The sequence below is a fragment of the Myodes glareolus genome, chromosome 5, assembly GCF_982192425.1.
Source record: "Myodes glareolus chromosome 5, mMyoGla1.1, whole genome shotgun sequence".
NCBI lineage: Eukaryota > Metazoa > Chordata > Mammalia > Rodentia > Cricetidae > Myodes > Myodes glareolus.
The window spans coordinates 19379746-19402920 of NC_142030.1; the positions used below are offsets into that span (position 1 = coordinate 19379746).

Below are 23175 nucleotides of genomic sequence, written 5' to 3' on the forward strand. Positions count from 1 at the left end.
CTCTCTCTCCAAGCTTAGTTTAATGTCCTGCACAGAAGACCAGAATAACCAATGTGTAAGTGTCTAGGGCAGAAACCAAAACATTTTCGATATGTGATGGTCTCATGTATCCCTGTCTGATCTGGAACTCACTGTGCAGCCAAGGATGATCTTGAACTTCTGCTTCCACTTCCCAAATGCAAGAACTGCATGTGTGTGCCACCATGCCCAGCTTCTGTGGTGCTAGATATCAAACCTAGGGCTTCGTGCATGCTTAAGGCGAGTACTCTACCAGCCCAGCGGCATCCCAGGTACAGAATCATGACTCATTTTGCAGCCTTTCAAGTACAGTGAGCATAGCTCGATTACAGCAACTTCCAGAAGGCAAGTGACATTGTGTTTTACATGGATGCCAAGGTATTCTTCCTCCAGTCACATTTTGGGCTACGCAGACAATAGGGGAAGAAACCTCCAACTGTGGAAGCTGTCCCCTCCTTACTCTCAGCTAAAAGGATTAGCCATCCCAGTCAATGTTTGTACTTCATCACTGAAATCCTCTTTGAGACTTATTTTCTGATCGTAGCTTTCAGAGGAGAACAACAAAGGCAATGTTAGTCCTCGAGGTCTTGTTGACTGGGTGAGGGCCACACAGCCAAGATAAATGATGTTGGCTTCTTTTTAAATTTGAAGAAGGCATTAGTATTCCTAGGCAGTAACAGACTCGCAGAAAAATAAATTATCCTATCTCAAACCTCCCCAAACAGCCCTGAGCAGATTGCACCATTAACCTTAAAATAATGACTTTGTAAGTCATTTTGGTAAGGAATGGAAAAAGTGACTTGAGCATCTTTGAATGCCTGATGGGCCATAAGGGACAGAATCTGCTGGGGAGCCTTCTCGAGGAGTCGAGAATTATTGCCGAGATAGGGTGTGAGCAATGTTAGCAGTGGTAGAGAGATGTGTGTCAGCTCAAACTTTCTGACACTCATTTTAGGGGATCCCATATGATGCTGAAGCATGAATGTGACGGGTGGGATGCTGGGCCTGGGGAGCTGTGTTTTTGCAATTTGCTTGGACTTGAGCAAAGTTGGTTACTAGTATCACAGGAAAGCTGATGCATAAGCATTACCCTCAACTGACTGGAGAGAGAGGAGTTGAATGGGGCTGGATATGTAGCTCAGTTTGTAGATTACTTGACTAATATGCTTAAAATCATAGACTCAATTCCCAGGATCACATAGACTGAGCAAGTGGGCATGATGGGTGTGGTGGTGTCTGCACTAGGGAAATGGAGGCAGAAGAATCAAGAGTTTAATGTCAGGCAGGGCTACATGAAACCATAATGAAAGAGAGAGAGAGAGAGAGAGAGAGAGAGAGAGAGAGAGAGAGAGAGAGAGAGAGGGAGGGAGGGGGAGAGGCAGAGAGATGTAGAGACAGAGATAGAGAAAGAGAGGCACATACAGAGAGGTAGAGAAATGATCACCATTGGCTTTCTCCCAAGAAGACTGTCTGCAGAACAAGCATGGAAGCGGGATTCAAACCTGGATCATCTTGATAGTCCCGTTGCGCTCCAAGGCGAGGACGAGGTGCTGGTTCTTCACCTGGGCCTTGAGGAAAAACAGGCGCAGCAGCCCATGTTCCTCCTCTGCCCAGTCTTTCCCTTCCGGCAGCATTTTCATCTCCTGCCCACTGCCAAAGTCCCAGATCTTAGCTGTTCCTGAGGGCATAGAGAGTGCTTTGTGGGTAAGATGGTGTGCAGACAACCTGGCTCTTAACTCAGGCGACACTGATCCTGTTGAAATGTATCCTGTATTTGTTTCTTACTAAGACTGACTGCTGAGTATCCCAGTCTTGCCATGCATGGTTTGTCACAGGCTGACCAAAGAAGTGAGCAGTACAGGTTGGTGTCTTGAAAGCTTTGGTTTGGATAAGTGCTCCCCAAAGCTTTGAGTGTTGAGGGTTTGGTTTCCATCTTGGCACTATTAATGGAACCTCTAGAAGATGGGAATGAGGTCCCAGGCTCATATATGGAGTCCCTTAATCTTTATGCCTGAAAACTTATGCCCATTCATTCCATCAGCAGGCTTGTGAGGAAGCATTTATTTTACAAATCTGCCTGAGAATAAACACATTCTGGGTAGTGAACGCTACCATACACTGTCTAATCTAGAGCGAGCAGATACTTTGTGGGCATTCAGAATAAGATGAGGTAGGAAGGTGGGGCAGTGTGTAGTTTTTAATTCAAGTCCCTGCTTCTCCCCTAAGCCCAACATCTCCTCTCCATGACTCAGTCTTCAGCACTAATACTCTTGGGCATGCAATGATTTGACTGTATGTCCCTCTGCCAGGCATAATTTATTTATTTATTTGCTCATTACCAACACCAGACATAAACTATACCCTGCAGTGACAAGAACCTACCTAGTATACCTTGCACAGTGGCAAGAACTATATGAGGGCAGGGTAGTCAGCTCTGCCCCCTTGCTGCTTACTACATACGGTGAGGTAGCCTGGGCAGTGCTAGAGAGCTCACTCTGGTGTTGAGGGTGAAGGAGAGCTGGTGGGCTGACCAACCAAGCAATCACCCAGACCCAGAATCAGGGCTATAAGTTGGCCCATCCAATAATCCTAGCCATTTATATCTGTGGAAGCACAGGAAGGGGATTGTCCTGCAGACCCAAAGTTATAGGGTCTCCATGACATAGAACAACAGGTTATCCAAAAGGAGCCCCAGTGAGGGTTCAGTATTGATGATGCAGCAAAAACCAGAGACCTCAAACCAGACCAGTGACTCAATGCAATGAAAACTTGTAATTAACAATACATGAACTAAAAGTACTAGTAACTTTTATACGGATGTGGCGAGTGCCTGTGGCATGGTGAGGTAGGTTTCCTCTGCATTGCTCCTCAGGGAAGAACACTGTCCCTGTGCATTATATGCCAATGCATTCCCTCACCTTGATGCTGCACTTATGATTGCATTCCTGCTGTGTTATCTGCTGTTCACATTTTCAAATATCCGACTTTCACATCGGGTGCCCACTCATTCCATCAACTGGTTCACGAGGAAGCATTTATTTATCAAGTATGCCCCAGAATAAATAGATTCTGCAGAGTGCACACAGCTGGTCATGCTGTCTACTCTAAAGCAAGCGGATCTTTTGTGGGTGCTCAGAACAAGATGCAGGGGAAAGATGAGGCAGTGTGCAGCTCTCTAGTTCCTACAAGTGCTCCACAGAGGAAAAAATATGAAACACAACCACACCCTAGCCCCAAAGTCCCTCAAGTTTGATGTGCCTTCCTAGAGCCTAGGCATAGAAGTGTCTCCAGTATAGAACTCTAGGCATTCTGCACCAAAGCTGGATGGGTAATTTGTGTGGTCACCAAAATGGTATGGGTAAAAATATTGTAGAGGTTGGGAATGTAGCTCGGAGGTAAAGTGTATGGGTACCATATATAAAGCACATACAAGCACACACATGTGTGCATGGATACACACACACACACACACACACACACACACACACACTGAGAGAGAGAGAGAGAGAGAGAGAGAGAGAGAGAGAGAGAGAGAGAATGGTAGCAGTAGTAGTGGCAGCAAGGGACCCCCAAGTCTAATGGCTTCCTCAGAGCTAACAGCCCATCGAGATAGAATGAGTCAGGGCAACACAACTATTTCCCTCCAGAAGTTGAAATGCCGGGGTATATGTGAAAGTCTTTTCATTCCTAACTACAGTGTAAAGTGGCTTTCCCTAACGTATTAACTCACTGTAAGCAGTTATACACATTAAAACGTAGGCAATATTCTGTGTGCCAATGTGCCAGTGCTTAATGACGAAAGCCTTTGGTTTGTGTTTTTGTGACTATTTTTTTAAGTTAGCTTACAGAGTAGTGGGCTTCATTGTGGTGTTTCCGTACACAAGAATCATTATGTGAAAGGCTTTTGCACATAGTTACAGCAGCCATGTGAACAGAATGTAAGTTACGAGTTTGTTTATTACATTCATATCCAGACATTAGTGGCCATGAAATAAGACTCTTGATTTTCACCCAGGCCGTGCCATCTCTCTGGAATGTCTGTATATCAGCCTAATTCACACTGATCCTTAAACCCCCTAAACTGAAGAATTCCTCCACAGATTCTCAGGATCCCCTGAGATATCATATTCTGGACAGCAGGCTCACCATTATAAGCTCCGGTGACAAAAATAAATCCACTTTCGTCAATAGCTGCACAGGTTAGTTCAACATTGAAGCCGTGAGGGTCTAGAATCTGGTATATTTGGAGGCCCGTCTCAAGTTCCCATACCTATAGAGGAAGAAAACATCAGCAAAGCCCAGGTATTCCCTGTATCTGCCCTTCATTTCTGAGCAAAGTTTTTACCATTGTCAAAGTTTTCAAATTGGTTCTCTCCACACCTTCCCCAGCGCCCCGCCCTGAGTGCTGGCTCGCTCCCAGGCAAGCTGTGAAATTTGACTTCTGTGCTATCGCTGAGTATGCCTACTGAGCGTCAGGTGGCCAAGGCAGTGTCTGATGTGGGAGAAATAGTCACATGGAGACTTTAGACCACTGAGGGCACGCTTTTGAAGGGGATACTAGACCTCATCCCCTCCTCTTCCTCTCCCTCCCTCTGAATACTATGAGGTGAGGATCTGCTCTTTCTCACATCCTACCACAATGCATTGCCTCATAGAACACCCCAAAGTAACTAGGCTAATCTACCATGCACTGAACCTCCCCGCCCCCCACCAAAGCCATGCAACAAAGCAAATATTCCCTTCTTTAAAGTTGATTATCTCAGGTATTTTGTCATGGTAATGGAAAAATTACCTTATCCCTATAAGGATGAAACAAAGGTGGCAATGGGATAGAAACACAATAATTAATTAACAGTGCTTAATTAACTCTTCAGTGACACTATGGGTCGCGGGACAAGTGTGGTGAGCAGTATAATACATGGGCAAATCCTAGAGAAAGCTGTCTGGTCGTTTCAGGTAGTTCTCTGGCTAGATATGGGACACAGTGATAGAGAAAGGGGTATCAGGCCATCTGTGAAGCAGGCTGGCAGTATTAGGAAAAGTCCAGAAACACCATGGCTCATCGATCCCGCTCATGGGAAACACATAGAAGACAAACCCATAGAGCTAGGACCTGCATCCCTTCTACTTTGTGGCTGTGCCAAGTTCAGGTGTAAATTTTCTCATCAGTGAGCAACTGAAGCAGCTGTCAGCACTGGGGCTGGTGGCATGGGGTAGCACCCCCAGAGGGCCAGAGGTGGAGAGGTGTGTTTCTCTCCCAGGGAACTGATGGGGAGTTAGGGCTGCCAGGTGAAAGACGAGAGGGAGCTGCTGAAATAACTCACGGCTGCGTGAGAGCCGCTGTCTGGGAAGTACTAGGGACCTGATTCAGACGAAGTATGTCTGGCCCAGAGGCCACATTCTCAGCCTCTGGGTGTTGTGTGTAGACAAGGTCCTTAGAGGAGAGAGACGAATGTGGGTCCCTGTGTAAATGGGTCTCGAGGGCATGCATCTGCAAATCTGAACTCTAATCCCTCTCCATCTAATAGGGCAGAAAAACTCCCTTAGATACTCTTCCCCACCGCCTATTGGCAAAGAGAAGACACCAAGCTTAGGAGCGCACTATCCCACAAATGCAGGGCAGGGTTTATTTTAGTCTATCTGTGTCCTATGATAATTAACCGAGTTTAGGGGATTCAGGCTTGAGAAAATATCCAGCCGCTGACCACAGAAGGTTAACATAGGAGGAATTTGACGGGTTCCCAGAGGGATGCTGTCTACCAGGCCTCCGCTCAATGCATTCATGAATTAACAGGATGGAAACACCCCTGGTGTCTCTGCTAGATGGTTTCAGCGGTTGTAACGACAAGCATAGTCAACATGACTAAGAACTATGCCACTCAACACAGCAGTGGGTGTGGCCAGAGGTACAGAGCCCAAGGTCATGGCTGCTCACAGCAGACAGACTTAGGCTCATGTCCCACGTTTACGAGAACAATAGAATCTGAGGCAGGTCATTTATCTCTGAGTCCTGTCTTCCCCACCTTTAGAACAGAAGCCTCTGTCTGTCTGCAAAGATCTTTCATGAGATTTAAATAAGATCATAGACTTAGATGTCTTGGTATATAACCTGCACCTGGAAGAGTTATGACACATGGCTACTCAATGTCTCTCCCTTCCTTCTTAGTAGACAACCTCCAGTGAAATCTAAATATGGGCTATTCTTTCTCCTTAATGTATCTTCTTTAAAGTTTCTATTTGACTCAAGGGGTGAAGCTGCTTTTAATCAAGCCTATGACCTGACTTTGACCCATGAGGCCCACACGACAGGAGGAGAGAATTGACACCCACAGGTTGTCCTCTGGTCTCCACACATACACCCTTTCCAAACAAACTAATATATAAATATAATATGGTTAATTTTCTGTTTTTAACCAAACATGTGGCTTGAACTGGCTTAAAACACTTCTTTATCATGTATTCCTGATAGCTTAAAGAACTTCGATATATTGTCTCAGTCTATTACCACTACACATAAAACCCTATGTTTTATCTATCTGAAGATAGCATTTCATTTGCTCAGTCTCTTTCTGCCTAGGAAGTCCTTCCACACTCACCTTGATTACGGACTCTGAACAGATAGTGAGCACTTGATGGAAGTATTTGTTGTACAGCATGACATTGATTTCTCGTTCATGAGAGTGAGGAACCTGCTTTGTGTCCTGTACCATCCTGGTCAACGGATACATGTCTATAACGCTCGATCCTGGAAAGGAAGGAAAGAAGGAGGACATCACAATGCTGGGTGAGGTTGATGGTGCATCCTTGTATTCCACGCTTTGGAGACTGAAACAGGAAGACCATGGGTCCCAGGCCAACCGCACCTGCATAGTGACATTGCATCTTAAAAGTGAAATGAAGTAAAGAATGAAAAATTTAGCAAAAGCATCTCATCCCTAAATTGTCCTTATCAGAAATCTGGAATTTCACAGAGGATATGACCCAACCAACTAGGTTTGGAGCCAGTCGGTCAGTGAGATGAGAGTATAAATGATCAGTGCCTTAGCATTTAATACGGTGAGGCCACTGTTGCCTCCTCCAGAGCATCTCTGGCAAACACAGCAAATAAGATGCAGCCAGGGAAAAGCGTTCATTGGAGACCTCATTATCTTTCAAGTGCAGGTCATTTTGAACCTGTTTTTATAGTGTGCTCCCTGTTCCTGACTGTGCCTCTCCAGTGTGTGCACGTTGGTGGTGCTGTCTACCAGCCGTCTGCTGAATCGAGGCTTGCTCTGGTGATTGAAATTAGTCAGAGAGTTCCTCAAGCCACCAGATGATAACACGTGCTGTGAACATGGTCTGATTAAATATAATGAATGAGAATGATTGCAGGCCAGTGATTGCAACATCAATAGTAAAATTAATTTCCAAATCACCATGTAGTTAGCTTGGTCAGGGCACTGACTGGGAAGCAGGATTCTTGCATTTTCCTACGGGTATGACTTAATTCTCAAAATCAGGATCTTGTGTGCTTCAGTTTATGCGATGTCTAGAAACACTGCTAAAAATTATCAAACCACTCTGTAGTTCATTTTTATTTATTTATTTGGTTTTTTCAAGTCAGGGTTTCTCTGTGTAGCCCTGGTTGTCCTGGAACTTTCTCTGTAGGCCAGGCTGGCCTCGAACTCAAAGATCCGCCTGCCTTTGCTTCTTAGAGACATGTGCCACCACTACACAGTACATTCTGGGGTTCAAACAAAAGCAGAAGTTCTGAGAATAGAAAGCTTCTTCCCACTTTATTGATGTGGCTATCAATTTGTCACCAAGGACGCAGCGGTGGCTTTCTCACATCATTCCAAAGGAACTCTCAAAGTCTTAGCAGCAGTTACCAAGGTGTTTAGGTTTTGTGACACAGCCTGTTCATATCTATAGGACTGAGATGGCTCATCAGGTAATGTTACTCAATTCAAACACCCCTACCAGGAAACGTGAGAACTGGAAAGCCATTGGGCTCTCAGAGGCACACTTGGAATATCTCCATAAATCCTTAAACATGATACCAACAGTTCACACGGCTGGGTCTGCCTGTGAAGAGCTGACACTTTCCTTCCCTTTTGGCTAGTTATCATAGAGCAAAGAAAATAATCAGGGAAAGGAATGGATGCAGATGCAGGAGTCAAAAGTTCCGAGATCGAGTCTCGGCTCTCACCTGCCTGAGGTTTGGCTTGTGCATTTGGGAAACGTCGGTAAAGAATTCTGGCCTCAAAGGGTGACTGCGCAGAGGAAACGAAGAGTGAAAAGGCAACACATAGCTGTGGTCATCATCGCCGGCATATTGATGACGGCACTGACAGTCACAATGTGTTCAGCAAGCATTGAGTGCAGAGTTGCTGCCCACATGGCTCAGAAAACTACTCTACCTGATGTCACAGGAATCTAAGCACAAATTAATACTCCTGATGTAATCCTGATGTCAGCTGAGAGCTGTGCTTTTAAATTATTGATGGATTTTATGTGCATTCGCGCTTTGCCTACATGTATGTCTGTGTGAGGATGTGATGGCTGCACTTTTGATGATCAGGCAATACACAGAGCTCAGTATTTTGCAAACAGGAGCACCACCAAAAAGTATATAAAAGTGGAAAGAATTCTTGGCTTTTCTATTCTCTATCTTCTTTGTCTTGGTATTTTAGCCCTTCTTTATGCTGATGATAATTGGGATAGAAACGCTGAACCCGATAATCAAGCAGACAAGGTTTGGTATGAAGAGGTGACATCTGTGAAGGGTCATTAATGTGTTCATTTCAGATGAGGTCACATAGAGGAGAAGCATTCGTAACCGAAACTAAGTTCTCTTTTACAGGGTGGAAAATGATTTATTGAGCATGAAGTGATGCTTCTCTTCTAACCCAGGACAAATAAACAACACCAAATTAAAAATAATTATGTTCCCCAACAGAGACAGCACCAATCGCTTCCCTGCCTTAATTAATCCCGCAGGAACTCAGAGCAGGTGGTCAGTGGTAATATGCCTAGGAAAGACAATTTTGGCTTAGTGTTCCAGAGGGTAGAGCTGCTATTAATATAACCAGTTTTCTTCTAAAAGCTGAAGGCTGTGCAAGTGAACAGTAGCCAAGCCAAATGCCTAACAAAGTTCTTGAAAACCCTTAAAACAATTTGGCAACCAATGCATTGTATTTAGGACCCATCTTCCTGGATTCTGGCCTCTCTCTACTGCTCTTTTTCTGGAAGCAAAGGCAGTTGAGAAGGTCTGTGCCCACCTTACAGAGTGACTAGCTCCTTACCAGAATTGTTTTATCTCAGAAAATAAGTTATGCTGGCACATACCAGGGTCATCACCCTATGAAAGTACCAATTTACTGCATTCGAGAGGCAGACTGGAGCCCAGATATAGCAACAGTTCTCTCATCCCTTTCTGCTTCACCTAGGCCATGTACCCCTAGGCTCATCATTCTAGAGAACTGACCTGGTATTTTCATAAAAGGGAGGTTGCATAGCTCATCAACTAACATAGGATAAGAAACTGAAATAAATACTTATACTATCACTAACCATGGTTAGTCATTTCCTCTTTTTTTGTTTATTTTCATAGTGAGTGCTGAAAAGCTATTCTTTTTAAAACGTAAAAGATATGAGATTAATTTGCTATGCATCAAGTAGACATACCTGTAATGAGCATGCCATGGTTGGCGTCATACACCATGGAGTAAATCTGCATGTCTCCCGGCCCTCCTTGGCTATCGTGGAAGACTTGCAATACTGATAGGGTCTGGATATCCCACACTCGGAAGACCTGGAGAACAAGCAGAATTCACCAATTTACACACCATTGTTCTCACATGGGGCAGTTAAGTCTTTAAATGAATTATGCTTTTATAAACTTGCAATGAAATGCCGCTTACATTGTGAGCACATAGGTGCTCTGTTTCAAGTTGGCTCTTGGTTCCAGCGTTGGTTATCCACATGGAATTCCCAGTTGAAAGCGGTGCTTAAGGCTTTATCTTTCATCACTGGGTTCCCCTGTACTATTCACAATGCCCAGGAAACAGAACTAATCTAGGCGTCTGTTAAGAGATGAATGGATAAAGAAAATCTGCTACATATACATAATAGAATTTTGTACAGCCATCAAGAAAAATGAAGTTATGACAATCACAAGAAAATAGATGCAACTGGAAATCACGTAAAGTGAAATAAGCCAGACTCGGAAAGAAAGAGAAAACTACTTCATATCTTCTCTTCTAGGGAAACTGGACTTTAAATTGAGAGTGTGTATCTATATGTGTGTATGCAAGTCATAAAATGAGAAAGGAAATCCTGGGGGAGCCGGAAGAAATGCTCATGGAATTTGGAGTTAGAGAAAGTAATGGAAGGGAAGACTGTCTGAAGATAAGGGAGCAGCTATGGGGACAGAAAGACAGTAAGTAAATGAGAAGAAAACACAATGGCACGGATGCATAAAGAGGCCATTTCTTAGGTATCTGTAATACGGTGGTGCCGTTGAGAGAAAAGAGCAGCGATACGGAAGTGGTCCTACGGGTACTTGTTGTTTTCTGTCAACAGCTTCAACAAGAGTCGGGCAGTGTTTGAGGGAAGGTGTTGGTGTCAAAGCTTGGGAGAGCCTACCTAGAGCCAGTCAGCCCTGGGGAGACTTAGGAAGAAAACAAGGACAAACTGTTTCAGAAAGAGGCTGAGTTGGTGTAAGGAACAAGCATAGAAGATTCTCACTTTCACCAGACCAATCTTGGGGTGACAGAATGGAATATTTACAAGTCACAATTAAATCTTGCCTACGGACAAGTAAACATAAATTACAAAATAAATTCAGAGTCTCGTAGCAGTAAGAGTTAAAATGTTGGTTTTTTTTTTTTTTCAAACAACTTGTGAGTGCGAGAATTAAATTAAAGGATTACTTTAGCCTTGGGAAAAAACTGAATTATGAAGCTGATTAACTTTGAGAAAAGGGTGGGGGGAGGAGCTAAAGTTGCTAGCCACAAAACATCATAGAGAAGGGCAAAGGAAAGGTTTTGCCCAAAGCCCTCTGTAAGGAACAATGAATAAATAAAGATAAAGGGAAGCGTGTTCCGATTCACCAAAGGCTTCTGGTTTTTCTTCTGGCAAGCTTCATGTCAGTTGCTGTTAGCCAAAGGCTTTAATATCTCCCCACTTCCTCGCTTTGATGAGTGTTTGTCATAGAATTAGCAGAGTAGAATATCTGCGTTTTAGGAGTTAGTGTCAGATTCATAGGAAAGAGAACGTCCTAGTCTGAAAAGGTGCATTGCTAACAAGAGGCTCATATCTGTGAGCATACAGTGACGGGAACTGGCAGAGGCGCTTCACTCAAGTGTCATGACCAATGGAAGCGCTCTCAGCATCACTGCTGCTGGCTACAGGGAGGAGATGGTCATTCCATTGCACTATAAGTACTCAATGGAAGCACCAGCATCGAGACATAGTGAAAACATCATCACTAGAGTCTATCTTTAGAAACACAGTGTCATTTAAATGAAGTGCGCAATTTAAGAACAGATTAGTCTATCATATACTAAGGGAGTCTGGGATTTGACTTGCCTTTCTAAACTTTGCCTAATGGCCACAAGAAGTTAATTATTGAATCAAATTGGGTTGACCCAATAGATGGCGTGATTTTACATTGCAATAAACCTGGAAATGTGTGAGGCAATGAAACCCCTTTGAGAGTCATCACCTTGGAGAGATGGTACATTTCAGGATGGGGCATGTATGACTGAAGTACTAAGGATTATGTACAATACACAACAAATGGATGGTAGATATTTGACATTATTTCTATAGGGAATTCAATGCAAAATGTGCTTACTTGGTTGCTGCCAGTCAATTGATATGCAAAAAAGTTAGCAAGGTAGAACAAGACTTGCTAATTTTATTGTATTGTTCTCATATTTTTCCCCTCTGTATGATAATTGGCAAGTAAAAAAAATGAGGTAAAGACATCAGCACACACATTATTTAAATATTAAATACTCAGGGGAGGAGCTCATAAATCCTCACCCCTAGTCAAGAATCTGACAGTTGATGGCTTTTAGGAGGGGGAGAGATGGGTGGGTCAACCATGCTCCCGTGATGGTCCTACATCTAAAAGTATATGGTCAGCGCAGACTGGATTCAGAAGATTATTAAGAAAGAGAGAGAGACAGACAGACAGACAGAGAAAAAAGCAGAGAGAGAGAGAGAGAGACAGAGAGACAGAGAGAGAGACAGAGAGAGAGATAGAGAGAGACAGAGAGAGAGACAGAGAGAGAAAGACAAAATAAGTTGGTAGAGAGGAGGTGGCAGTGGATCTCAGAGGAGATGGAAGAAATCTGAGATGAATATGATCAAAACACATTGTACACATCAAAACCATAGTACTTTTGCTTTTATACCTTGAGCTAAGTAAGCCTGTTGTATTTACCCCATTTGGCTCCTTTCAAGCTACTTCTTTGTGATACCCAACAAGCACTATGTAAACATGCCTGTAAGTTTAAACCTCTGCGCTTTTGCCTCCCTCAAGGTCCCACTTATTTGTCAAAGTTTTATTAGTTTGCTCAAACTCCTTTTCCCGGTTCCCACCATTTTCACTGCATTCATTTCGGCCTTTTGCTTTGTGAGAAGAGGGAAGCCATCTGAGAGAGAAGCATGCCTGTGACTGGTTGCATGCCGCCACAAGGCGACAGTGTGACCTCTGCCAGTTATTGCCTAGAATTCATTTTCCCTCTCATGTACAATTTACAGTCATCGTATGTGTGTGCGTGTGTGTGCGTGCGTGCGTGTGGTGCTGAGGTGACTAAGCACCCATTCTAATATAGCAGTATCCCCCTTAACCCTATAAGGTTATGATTAACATTAAATGAGTGGGCCACATCAACTACTTGGCACCTTGCCAGATATTTGGTATCCTTTGATAGAAGATGGTTATCATTGTAACACAGCAGATTGTTTGGATGTTGATGCAGTTGTAGTTATAGTCCAATTAGCCATAGGTGCTGAGGAATTACTCTGAAGCTATATGCATAGTCACCTATAAATATGTCTGAAAATTTGAAGACGTTCTCTTTTTAACCCATAGGGAATGCGTTTTGCTGCATATCATCTAGTGATGATCTGACTATATATGTTTTCCTACATGGTAATTTTTTTTTTGTTTTCTAGCCTGCATTGGGTGAATTATCATTTGTCCTTAAATTTCAAATGTTAATTTCATCATATAAGACTCACACCCACACCCACACGCCTACCAATCCTTGAATTATCTCTTTTGTTCCACAGCCCTAACTCCTCTTGCCTGTCTACTGCTGATGTAGGAGGGTCATCTGTTTATGTGTTACTTTCATTGGTTAATAAAGAGACTGCCTTGGCCTTTGATAGGAGAGCAGCTTAGATAGGCGGAATAGACAGAACAGAATGCTGGGAAGAAGGGAAGTGAGGGAGATGCCATGCTTCTCCTGCCCAAGATGGACGTGGGTTAGAATCTTCCCAGTAAGCCACAACCTCGTGTTGATATACAGATTATTAAAAATGGGTTAATTAAGATGTGAGAGTTAGCCAATAAGAGGCTAGAACTAATGGGCTAGGCAGTGTTTAAAAGAATACAGTTTCCATGTAATTATTTCGGGTAAAGCTAGCCGCGAGCCGGGTGGCAGAAAGCGGCCCGCTGCTCCTTCAACACACTGCTGTTTTATTGGTTGCAGCTTTAATATATTTTCACAGCTGATTGTCATCCCACATTTACATTTTCCAGAGAAATGACAGCAGTAAGTCCCTTTAGGTCACATGACCTCACCAGCTCACTTAGCAAGCTAGGTTTACAGTAGCAGGCATGAATTCCCTCTTGCTCAGTGGGCCTTAAGCCCAATCCTGGCTGCTGATTATCTCCAGGATGCAACTGCCACTATTACATCCCTAACTGGATCATGCCATGGTTGTGACTGGTGTGCTTTGTCAGCTGTACAGCTTAGTAGGAGCACTGATTGCTTTGTCGGCTGTACAGCTTAGTAGGACTACTGATTGCTTTCCTCCCTCAGCAGCTTGCACAGCACCTTCAGATCCTATGAGAGTTAGTCTTCAAGTAGGAGGCTTATGCACCAATTCCAGCTTGATTCCTCTAGAATATTCTTTTTACACTAGCTATAAATTTGACAAATAACTACTGAAACATTTCAACAACATTAACAAATAGATTAGTGGATACCATCTGTTACAGGGTACTAGTCTCATGTAGGAAGATCTTATATATTTCTGATTTATGCTCTCAAATAAATATATCTCGGTGGAGCTTCATAGCTATCTCTTAATAATCTTATATGTATGTGTATGTTATATGTATGATATGTATATATGACGCATGTTCATGTTTCTGTATATGTATGTGTGCACTGTGTGCATGGCAGAGGTGATAATCATTTATCTTTGCATATGATATACATATGACGGGTATATATGACACATGTTCATGTTTCTGTATGTGTGTGCACACTGTGTGCATGGCATAGGTACAGCTGTCAGAAGACAACGTTGTGTGTAGGATTCATTTTCTACTTGTTCGTTTATAAGAATGTCTTCCTTTTCACCACCGTATAAGCCAGGCTAGCTGACCTGTGAGTTTTCAGAGATCCTCCTGTCTCTGTCTACCATCTCTGTATGAGTACAGGTGTTACAGGTGTTCATGCTATATGTCTGGCTTTTACATGGGTTCAGGGGATTCAAACTCAGCACAGTTTATAATATTCTTAGATCCACTGACTATATATAAATATATATGTATATAATATATATGCTCCTCATCAAGGAAGCTTCTTCTTGCAGCAAATGGAAACTGCTACAGAAATTCTCAACTGGTCAAAGTACAGAGAACAACAGACATGGGTGTCCATCACCAGCCAACACAGCTACAATGCAACTCATACTTGAGACTCAGGGAATATTGTAGAAGAGAGAGGCAGGAAGCTTGTGAGAGCCAGAACACTCAAGTCTCTCCTGCCAGATCATGTCTTTTTACACATGACAGGGAGCTGCACCCACGGAATCTCAACAGCATGGTCACTTACACAAGCCTTGCACATTGAGGACACCAGGTGACGAGCCAGTTTGGATGGAGAAAATCACCCAAGGCCACACCCCTAAATGGAGAGCTAAAGTCTGACAATGTCTGCTGAGCGAGGGAAACAAACCTTCTCCAGGGATGAGCGCTGGCAGGTCATTCCATTCCATGTGATCACTCCTAACCACGTAGAAGCAACACTAAATGGACTCAGCAGGTTGTTTGCATACATATGTAAATATACACAGCAAAATAAAGGAGAGGGAGTGAGGATCAATGGGAGGGGCTGTGGGGGAGAAGGAGGGACTGAAGTCATGGAAATGTAATGCTTATCTATGAGATTCTCAGAAAAAAATATAATCGCTATCACAACTAACCACATTAATTGAACTTATTCTTCTTAAAACTTTTTAATAGATTGTATTTAATCAAACAAATACACTTTTTCAGATATATTGCAAATATTCAAGACTCTCATTGATAACATTTATAACTTATATTTTTCTTTTGGAATTACTTTACTATACATGCATGCATGTGTATATGTGTGTGTGTATGCATGTGCTAGGCCTCCCTGTAGTTGACTTTAAGAACAAACAGTTTCATTTTGGTTCTACTATTTTCTTCTTGTTACCTTTGCGGAGGAAAGGCTGATGACGTGTTGTTCTTTCTCATTGCTTACGATCTCTGTGATGCTGAACATGTGCCCCACCAGCTTCCCAACTGGCTTCGTGCTGATATTGGGGTGCCACAACCGAAGGACCTTATCATCTCCTAGAAAGAACGATAGTGACACAGGCCTCGTATTCTCAAGTGCTCACAAGTTAAAAGGTGTCCTCATTTTATTTCTGTTGCCGTGAAAATGAAAAAACAACAACAACAAAAAGCCAACCGTAACCAAAAGTAACTTAAGGGAGAAACGGTTTATTTTAGTTCACGATTTTGGGTTACAGTCCATCAGAGTAGGAGTGTAAAGGCAACAGGAATTTAAAACAAGTACCCACAGCACACCCATCCACCCACCCACCGTCAACCGCCAAGATTAGAGAGAAATGAATGCATGCCTGCTTATTGCTCATCTAGTGGTCTCTACTCTTCTACAGTAGGAATGAAGTCGCCCACTTTCAGACTGGGTTTTCCCACATCAATGACTGCAACCAAGATAATCCTCATCAGCAAGCCCACAGGTCAATGGGAATTAGGCAGCCCCCCACTGAGACCTTCTTTCCTGGTGATTCTAGGCTGTGGCAAGTTGACATTTAAAACCCACCATCACCGAAAGCATCTCTCATTCACCCAGATCCTAGTCTCCTTTCTAAGGAACCACAGCCCACAGCTCCCTAGAGGCATTCCTTCTGTGGCTGACTTGAAGACATTAGCCTTGTTTTAGATCTGTCTGTGATCAACGTATTTTCACATACAAATGTGAATTCCCATAAATATTTCATGAGTACTTTCCTTGATTCAATACTTCCTACTCTGTCACGCATTAATACATTATTTATACTCTATTTACTTCCAAAACATATTTCAGGCAGCTGGTCTTTTGTTTCTACAGTCTAAATGATGCAAACATTATAATAATAAAAGAAATCAAGGGAAGAGGCAAACTGCTCATAATCTCCAGCATGGACAAATCATCTGTCTTTTATTTTCCCATTTTCCTTTTCCTGCAGAACCACAAGCACAAGACATTTAAATGTAATTACTATCATAGCACACATTTTGTCTTTTAATTGTTAAAATCATCTGAGTACACAGTAAAATAAGGAAATAGTATAGAAGAGTGACATTTTTGTAAAAATAAATAAATAAAAAAAGTCTTCTCCCAGCCTGCTACCTTATCCCCCAATTTCTACTTTTATGCAATATGGGAAATCATTGTTAACACTTTTTGCAGTTTACTTAGAAGTTTGTGTGTGTGTGTGTGTGTGTGTGTGTGTGTGTGTGTGTGAGAGAGAGAGAGAGAGAGAGAGAGAGAGAGGAAGAACACCAGAGATCAAGTATCAAGTTCAGGTGTCTTCCGCAAGGGTGCTCCATCTTGATTTTTGAGACAAGGTCTCTGAGCGTGGAGAGCACTGATGGCCACCAAAACTGCATGCATTTATAGTGTGTACTGAGACATTTCCATACTTGTATGTAATAGAAAGATCAGGATAATATTTTTTATCCCAGAAATGTGCTTCTCTGTGTTGGAAACTTTGTAAAATCCTGTCTACCAGATATGTTGACATATTCAATTAATAGCTTCAACCATAGTCATCCCATTATGCTGCAGAATGTTGGAAGGAGTTCCTCCTTCCCAAATGTGTGCCTCTAACCAACCATTCATCATCTCTCCGCATCCTGCCCGTCTCAACACCCTGCCCGGGCTCGGGTAGCTACTCTACTCTCTTTTTTAAGATCAACGCTGTAGTTTTCACACAGAAAGAGAGCTTGTATTTGTCTTTCTGTGTTTGCCTTATTTCGTCAGCATGATGTCCTCAAGTTTGTCCATGTTGCTAGAAATGATAGAATACCATCCACTTCCATAGTTAAATAACTTCCCATTGATAGTTCGTAACTTCTTAACCACCATCCATGACATTTTCTTCTCAGATTCTGGATTTTCTTTTGATCTTATTCAGCAGTGCTGTAAGGAACAGTCATCTGTGTGTTCATGTTTGCTCCTTAGATCAGTTGTCAACAGTAAGTTTCCAAAAGTAGAAGCGTGATGTTAAATCATGTTTATGACCTTAAGACACACTGCCGACTTGCTTTCCAAAAGGTTTACGTACTATCCCAAGGCCACTAGCTTTATCTGTCTGACCATCGCACGGATGCTGTGATTTAAAGTGTCAGTCACTGTAATGCAGCTAAAATTATACTTCAGTTTGCTTGGCATGAGTGCTGAGGAATGAATGAATTCAGGATCCCTTGCTTGTGTTGCAAGTGCTCTTACATGGAGCCATCCCCTCAACCTCTTGTTCCCACTTTCTTATATATTATTCCAAACACATTTCTAAGTCCTTAAACTGAATAATTTAATACTTTAAATCATTTAACCCTGAGGAGTTAATTTCTTATAATATAAGGATGGTGGATCATACAATTTCTCAACTATTATCTTGACATTCTGTAACACTTTTATGATTTGGCTTCCAGGATGATATCTAATGAGTTATTTGTGAAACAGAAAATCCAATATCTTAAAAATAATCTATATTTAAAAATCATTACACAATTTACTCATTTTAAAAACATAAGTAAAACATAGTTACGCATCTGTTCAAATAAGAAAGGCTGCTTGTAGAAAAGAAATTCCAGAATATACAGGACACAAACAATGAACAGATCTTTCTTTGCAGCCTTGTTAAATCTTGGCTCTTGTAGCTCATTCACTGGAAGTTAGCACCTGACCATTCCTCACTGTGAGTAGTCTGGGGAAGATGGTCTAGTTGAGCTGCCCAGGAAGAGAAGATCTGCATGTGAAGCAAAGCTAATCAGCCTCTGCATATATATGCATGTGTGTGACCTTTAAGTGTATACTTGTGTTTTTTCATAGAGTGGGTGCCCACATGCCTCTGGGTGCTTGAAGAAGTCAGAAGAGAACCTTTGGAAACCACGCTCTTCTCTTCTACCCTCTAATAAGGTTCTCATAGCCAAGGGACAGTTATTTAGAAACTCTACCTTTCACTTAACTGTTTGACTTAGTCGCTAGCATGCATTTGGCCCCTCACAGGACTGGCTTGCTTTGAATGCTAGATACTTTTGTATGAGTAGACATATCTATGCTGAAGGAGCCAGTTAGGTAAGGATACAATTGGGTGTCTTGGAAGCTCGATATTCACAGGTTAGCCAAAAGTGGTAGATTTAGATGCTCCAACAACATCTGGTTATTTTGTTGAGGCCCAAGGAAAAGGATTATAGTATTTTCTCTTCCCTTTTCATTGTCTCCTGATCCATTCTTCAAGGGTATACTTCCACAATTAAAAAAAAAACAACTGAGTGCTGTGTCAATGTACTATCCCACTCCCTAGTTATTCGTTATTATGCATTTATAATAAATAACCTCCTAGGCTGTTCTTTGAGGCAGAATCCCGTTCAGCTTACAGCAATATCCTATCAGGTGATACACAATATCCTATCAGGTGACACACAGAAAGAACTCAACAAGTCGTTCCTGAGCTGTTCCCGTTGGTTGCTACGGGCGCTGCACCTCGGAGGTTTACCTGCTAAATGCCAAGGGATAGGGATGGGGAGAACATGCATCTAACCCAAAATGGAACCTGGGCTGATTGTCTAGTCCTTTTGTGAAGGTCAGTTACATCATTTAGGGACTCAGATCTTGCAGTAGCACGAGAAAGAAGATGAAAAGCGAGGACTCGGGTGTCTCTTATTTGCTGGAGACCAAATTGGGCCCTCTCAAAATCCATGGTGAAGCCAAAAGCATCAATGTGGGGTACTTGGAGAGATAATTAGCTTTAAAAAAGGTCACAATGATGGGGTCCTTATAAGAAAAGGAACCATGCAGCTTGCTTCTCATCTTTCTGCCACATGAGGAGGCCACTTACACAGCATGAAGAAGACCCCTTATTAAGAGGTGATCACATTAGCTGATGCTTTGTTCATGGACCTGAAGCCTCCAGAATTATAAGATAATGAAATTTTGCACCTAAGTTATATAATGTATGGTATCTTGTTATGATAGCTCAATCTTATTAATGTAGCAACACACTATTTGGAAGCAGATAACCAGGAAACTCTTGAATTTAAAATAGTAAGAGCAAAAATCAAACTTTCCTGAGAAATTACTACTCACATGGAAATTTGGTAGACATTAAGAATATAAAACTTCTAGATATTATTCTTCCCTGATTTCTACTTAAACCTATATAATTTTTATTTATTTGTTTTGTGTGCACATGTGTGTATCTGAGGTGGGAATACATGTATCCCACAGTACATGTGTTGAGGTCAGAGGACAACTTGTAAGAATTGGTTCTTGCCTTCCACTATGTGGGTCCCAGGGCTTGAACTGAGGTTTGGAAGACTTGGAAGCAAGTGCCTTTACCAAATGATCATCTGACCCAAAGTCTACCAGGAGGATGAAGAAGAGGAAGGAGAAGAGGAAGAAGAAGTAAGAGGAGGAGGAAGAGGAAGAGAAGGAGGAGGAAAAGGAGGAGGAGAAAAAGGAGGAGGAGGAAACGGTTATCATAAGCTTTTGAATTGAATTCTGGATTCCTCTACACAGCTTTCCCTAGTCTCCACTCCCGGTCCCTGATGAAGTCAACAGTTCTCTTTCCATATTCTCTAGTCATCAGCCTTCTGCAGCACTAACCATATAATTATAGCTGACCGCCTGTTGTTTATACAATGAACCTTGGATCAGTCATTTGTGGTGATATTTGACAAATAACAGGCACACGATTATTGCTTGCTAAGTTACTAGTGTAAGTGTTTCAATCTGAGATCTAGTATGCTTACTAGATTTTACTTGATATGTTTACTAGATATATTACTAGCTCTATAATCGAGTATCTTGTTCAACTGGTGTAATTAACTCATACTATAAATTTCTTGTGACAATAAATGAGCTCATACATATCTAACTGAACAGATACTTATTGTGCAATGGACGCTACCACCACTATTATGAGTAGTTTAAGCCCCTGCTTTGCATAATACATTCTACAAAATGTTTAGGGCGATTGGGAGAAGCTTCTACACATGCATGTGAAGTACGGTCCCTGATTTGAAGTGTTTATAATCTAATACAGCCATAAGGCAAGCAGGAAATATTTAGAGTGAAAGAATTTATAGGCAAGCTCAAATATGAATAATCAAATCATTCTGTTCAATAGAATGTGCTGTTTATACCATTTATATTGTAAATATGGTTCTAAGAAGTTGATTTACTGTTGTGTTTTATATTTAACTCATTCTCTCTCTTTCTCTCCCTTTTTCTGAGGCAGGGTTTAAACAAAGCTACTCATCAAAGACACGCTTTTCTTTCTTCTAGCAGACTCATCTCCGCTGTGCGTCAATCAGGCCCAGCGCCACTTTTGATTAAATAAGCCGGCTCAGATCACAGAGGGAAGGGTCGGGGAGCGCCCTGATGCTCAGGATCACAGCGGCCCAGAAGAGAGAAAACAAGGCTGAGGGCAAGGGTAGTTGATTCAACCTCAGCTCCCCGGCTGACTAGCTGCTCAGCTTGCGGCAAATGGCTTTCTTTGTTTCCTCATGTGTAAAATGATGAGCTTCAAGACTCAGTTCAGCTCTATTTTGTGAGTGGGAGCTCTGGGAAGGCAAGGTTACTTTAGTGAGAGAAGAGAGCAAGCTAACATCTTTATAGCAAGGAGGAAACCTTCAGGGGTTCAGTTCCATGCTTCAAAGCAATAATTCCAATAATTCAGTTATTTCTCCCTCTTTGCCTTTCTCAGCAGGAGCCAAGAAGTGTAATATTACCAGGCATGTTCAGAAATCTGTCCCTCTGGCCCACAAATACTGGTAACATTGGCTGTGGCATCCCTGAAGTGGGTGATACTACTGCCAGGTAAGTTGGGGCTCTCTTTGGAAGAAAGTCTGGGGCTTGTGCGGTGCATGAAGAAGAGTACATCAGAGGACCGTCGCCTGAGTCACCAGCAGCACAGGCTGTACAAAGAGCAAGGCTCTTGGCTGAGTCACCAGTCAATAAGAGTATTGCCGCGGGGCAATGTTTTCCGTTACTGAATTGTTGGTAGTTACCGAGAATTTGCACTTTTTACCAGTGAAGTCTATTAACTACAACAGTTCCAGCAATTATGCATGGTGAAGAGTATCAGTTGCTCATTGATCACACTGCAACACATTCAATTGTCTCAAAACTCTTGACCAGGATTTTGCCTGTGTGCACAGTGGGAGAAAACGGTCTTCCTTGTCCAACTCCAGAGCAGGCTCTACTGCTTCTGTAGATGCCACCAGAGTCCTTGTAAAGTGTGTGATGCCACCAGAATGGGCAGACAGGCCACGGGAGGCCGCATGATACCGAGCTCTTGACATGTACAATGCCTCACTCATAGTCTTGTACTGTCTTCATCAGCATCATTTGTTGACTTAGATATGCGTTGTAGCGGAGCTGTCTAGAATTGTCTCACTCCTGTTATAAAACTTTGAATTCTTGAGGTTTAGGACAGTCTCATGGATCAGTCCCTAGCTTCCCATCCTTAACAGTTGCATAAAGGTATTTGCTGAATATAACGTGGAAAAAAAATGTATGCAGTGCTCAGAGACCAGGGATTTTATGCTTAGAACATTCCAAATGAGGTGCTTAATTCTTGAAATAATAAATGATGATAATATTGGGTTAAGAAAATTGTGGTAGCCGGCAAATAATGCTCAGAAAATTTAAGGGTGTTTGTTTTGTTGTTATCGTTGCTGTTGTTGGTTTTTGGGAGTTCCCAGTCCTAAGTTCTTTTTTGTTATTGTTTGGTTGTTTGCTTGCTTTGGTTTTTTAAGACAGGGTTTTTTGTGTAACCCTAACTGTCATGGAATTCGCTCTATAGACTATGCCTGCCTCTGGGTCCAGAGTGCTGGGATTAAAGGCATTCACCACCACTGCCCATAAAAGTACCCAGTCATAGCGGGTATTTGTTTGTTTGACATGTTGTTTGTTTCCTGAAGAACTCCTGTTTTGATCAAGCTCATCCTGGTCCACTCAACCCAGGCAGCTGGGCTGAGCACAACAGCTCTTGCCAGTCTGTAGTCAGCCAGCAGCACACACAGTTTAGAGGCTCATGGCTGAGCCACTAATCAACGAGGCTATTGTCCCCAAGAGAGGATGTTTGCAGTTACTGAGAATTTACATTTCCTAATCTCCACATCTGTGGGAATTCATTAAGTCACGCATGCTGGAAAGCACTAGCTAGCTGCTTGTCAGTCACGCTGCTCGACTTTTGCTAGCCTCCCTGACAGCGCAGCCCCATCACTTACAGTATTTCTGAGCTGTAGTTGAGGATTTTAGGCTATGAATAGCACTGAGATTAATGGCACCGACACCTTTATCTACAATAGTAAAGTCATGTGAGTCCCAGTTCTTTCCCAAAATATGTTCCCTAGAATTGACTACAAAACCAAACTTA

The 23175-nt window shown here is 42.4% G+C and overlaps 1 protein-coding gene across 2 annotated transcripts in view; it reads right to left on the reverse strand.

Annotated features, from left to right (window-relative positions):
* Window positions 1-23175, reverse strand: part of Wdr64 (WD repeat domain 64) — a 113125-nt gene that overhangs the window by 40564 nt on the left and 49386 nt on the right. For both annotated transcript variants that reach the window (XR_007232495.3, XM_048436415.3), the window contains exons 10-14: window positions 15711-15850; window positions 9685-9811; window positions 6615-6763; window positions 4165-4288; window positions 1521-1696 (exon numbers count right to left, since the gene is read on the reverse strand). Coding sequence is in view for 1 of the 2 variants with exons in the window: in XM_048436415.3 (XP_048292372.3) it covers window positions 1521-1696; window positions 4165-4288; window positions 6615-6763; window positions 9685-9811; window positions 15711-15850 (716 nt within the window). In the remaining variant the exon portion in view is untranslated. The remainder of the gene's footprint in view (window positions 1-1520; window positions 1697-4164; window positions 4289-6614; window positions 6764-9684; window positions 9812-15710; window positions 15851-23175) is intronic.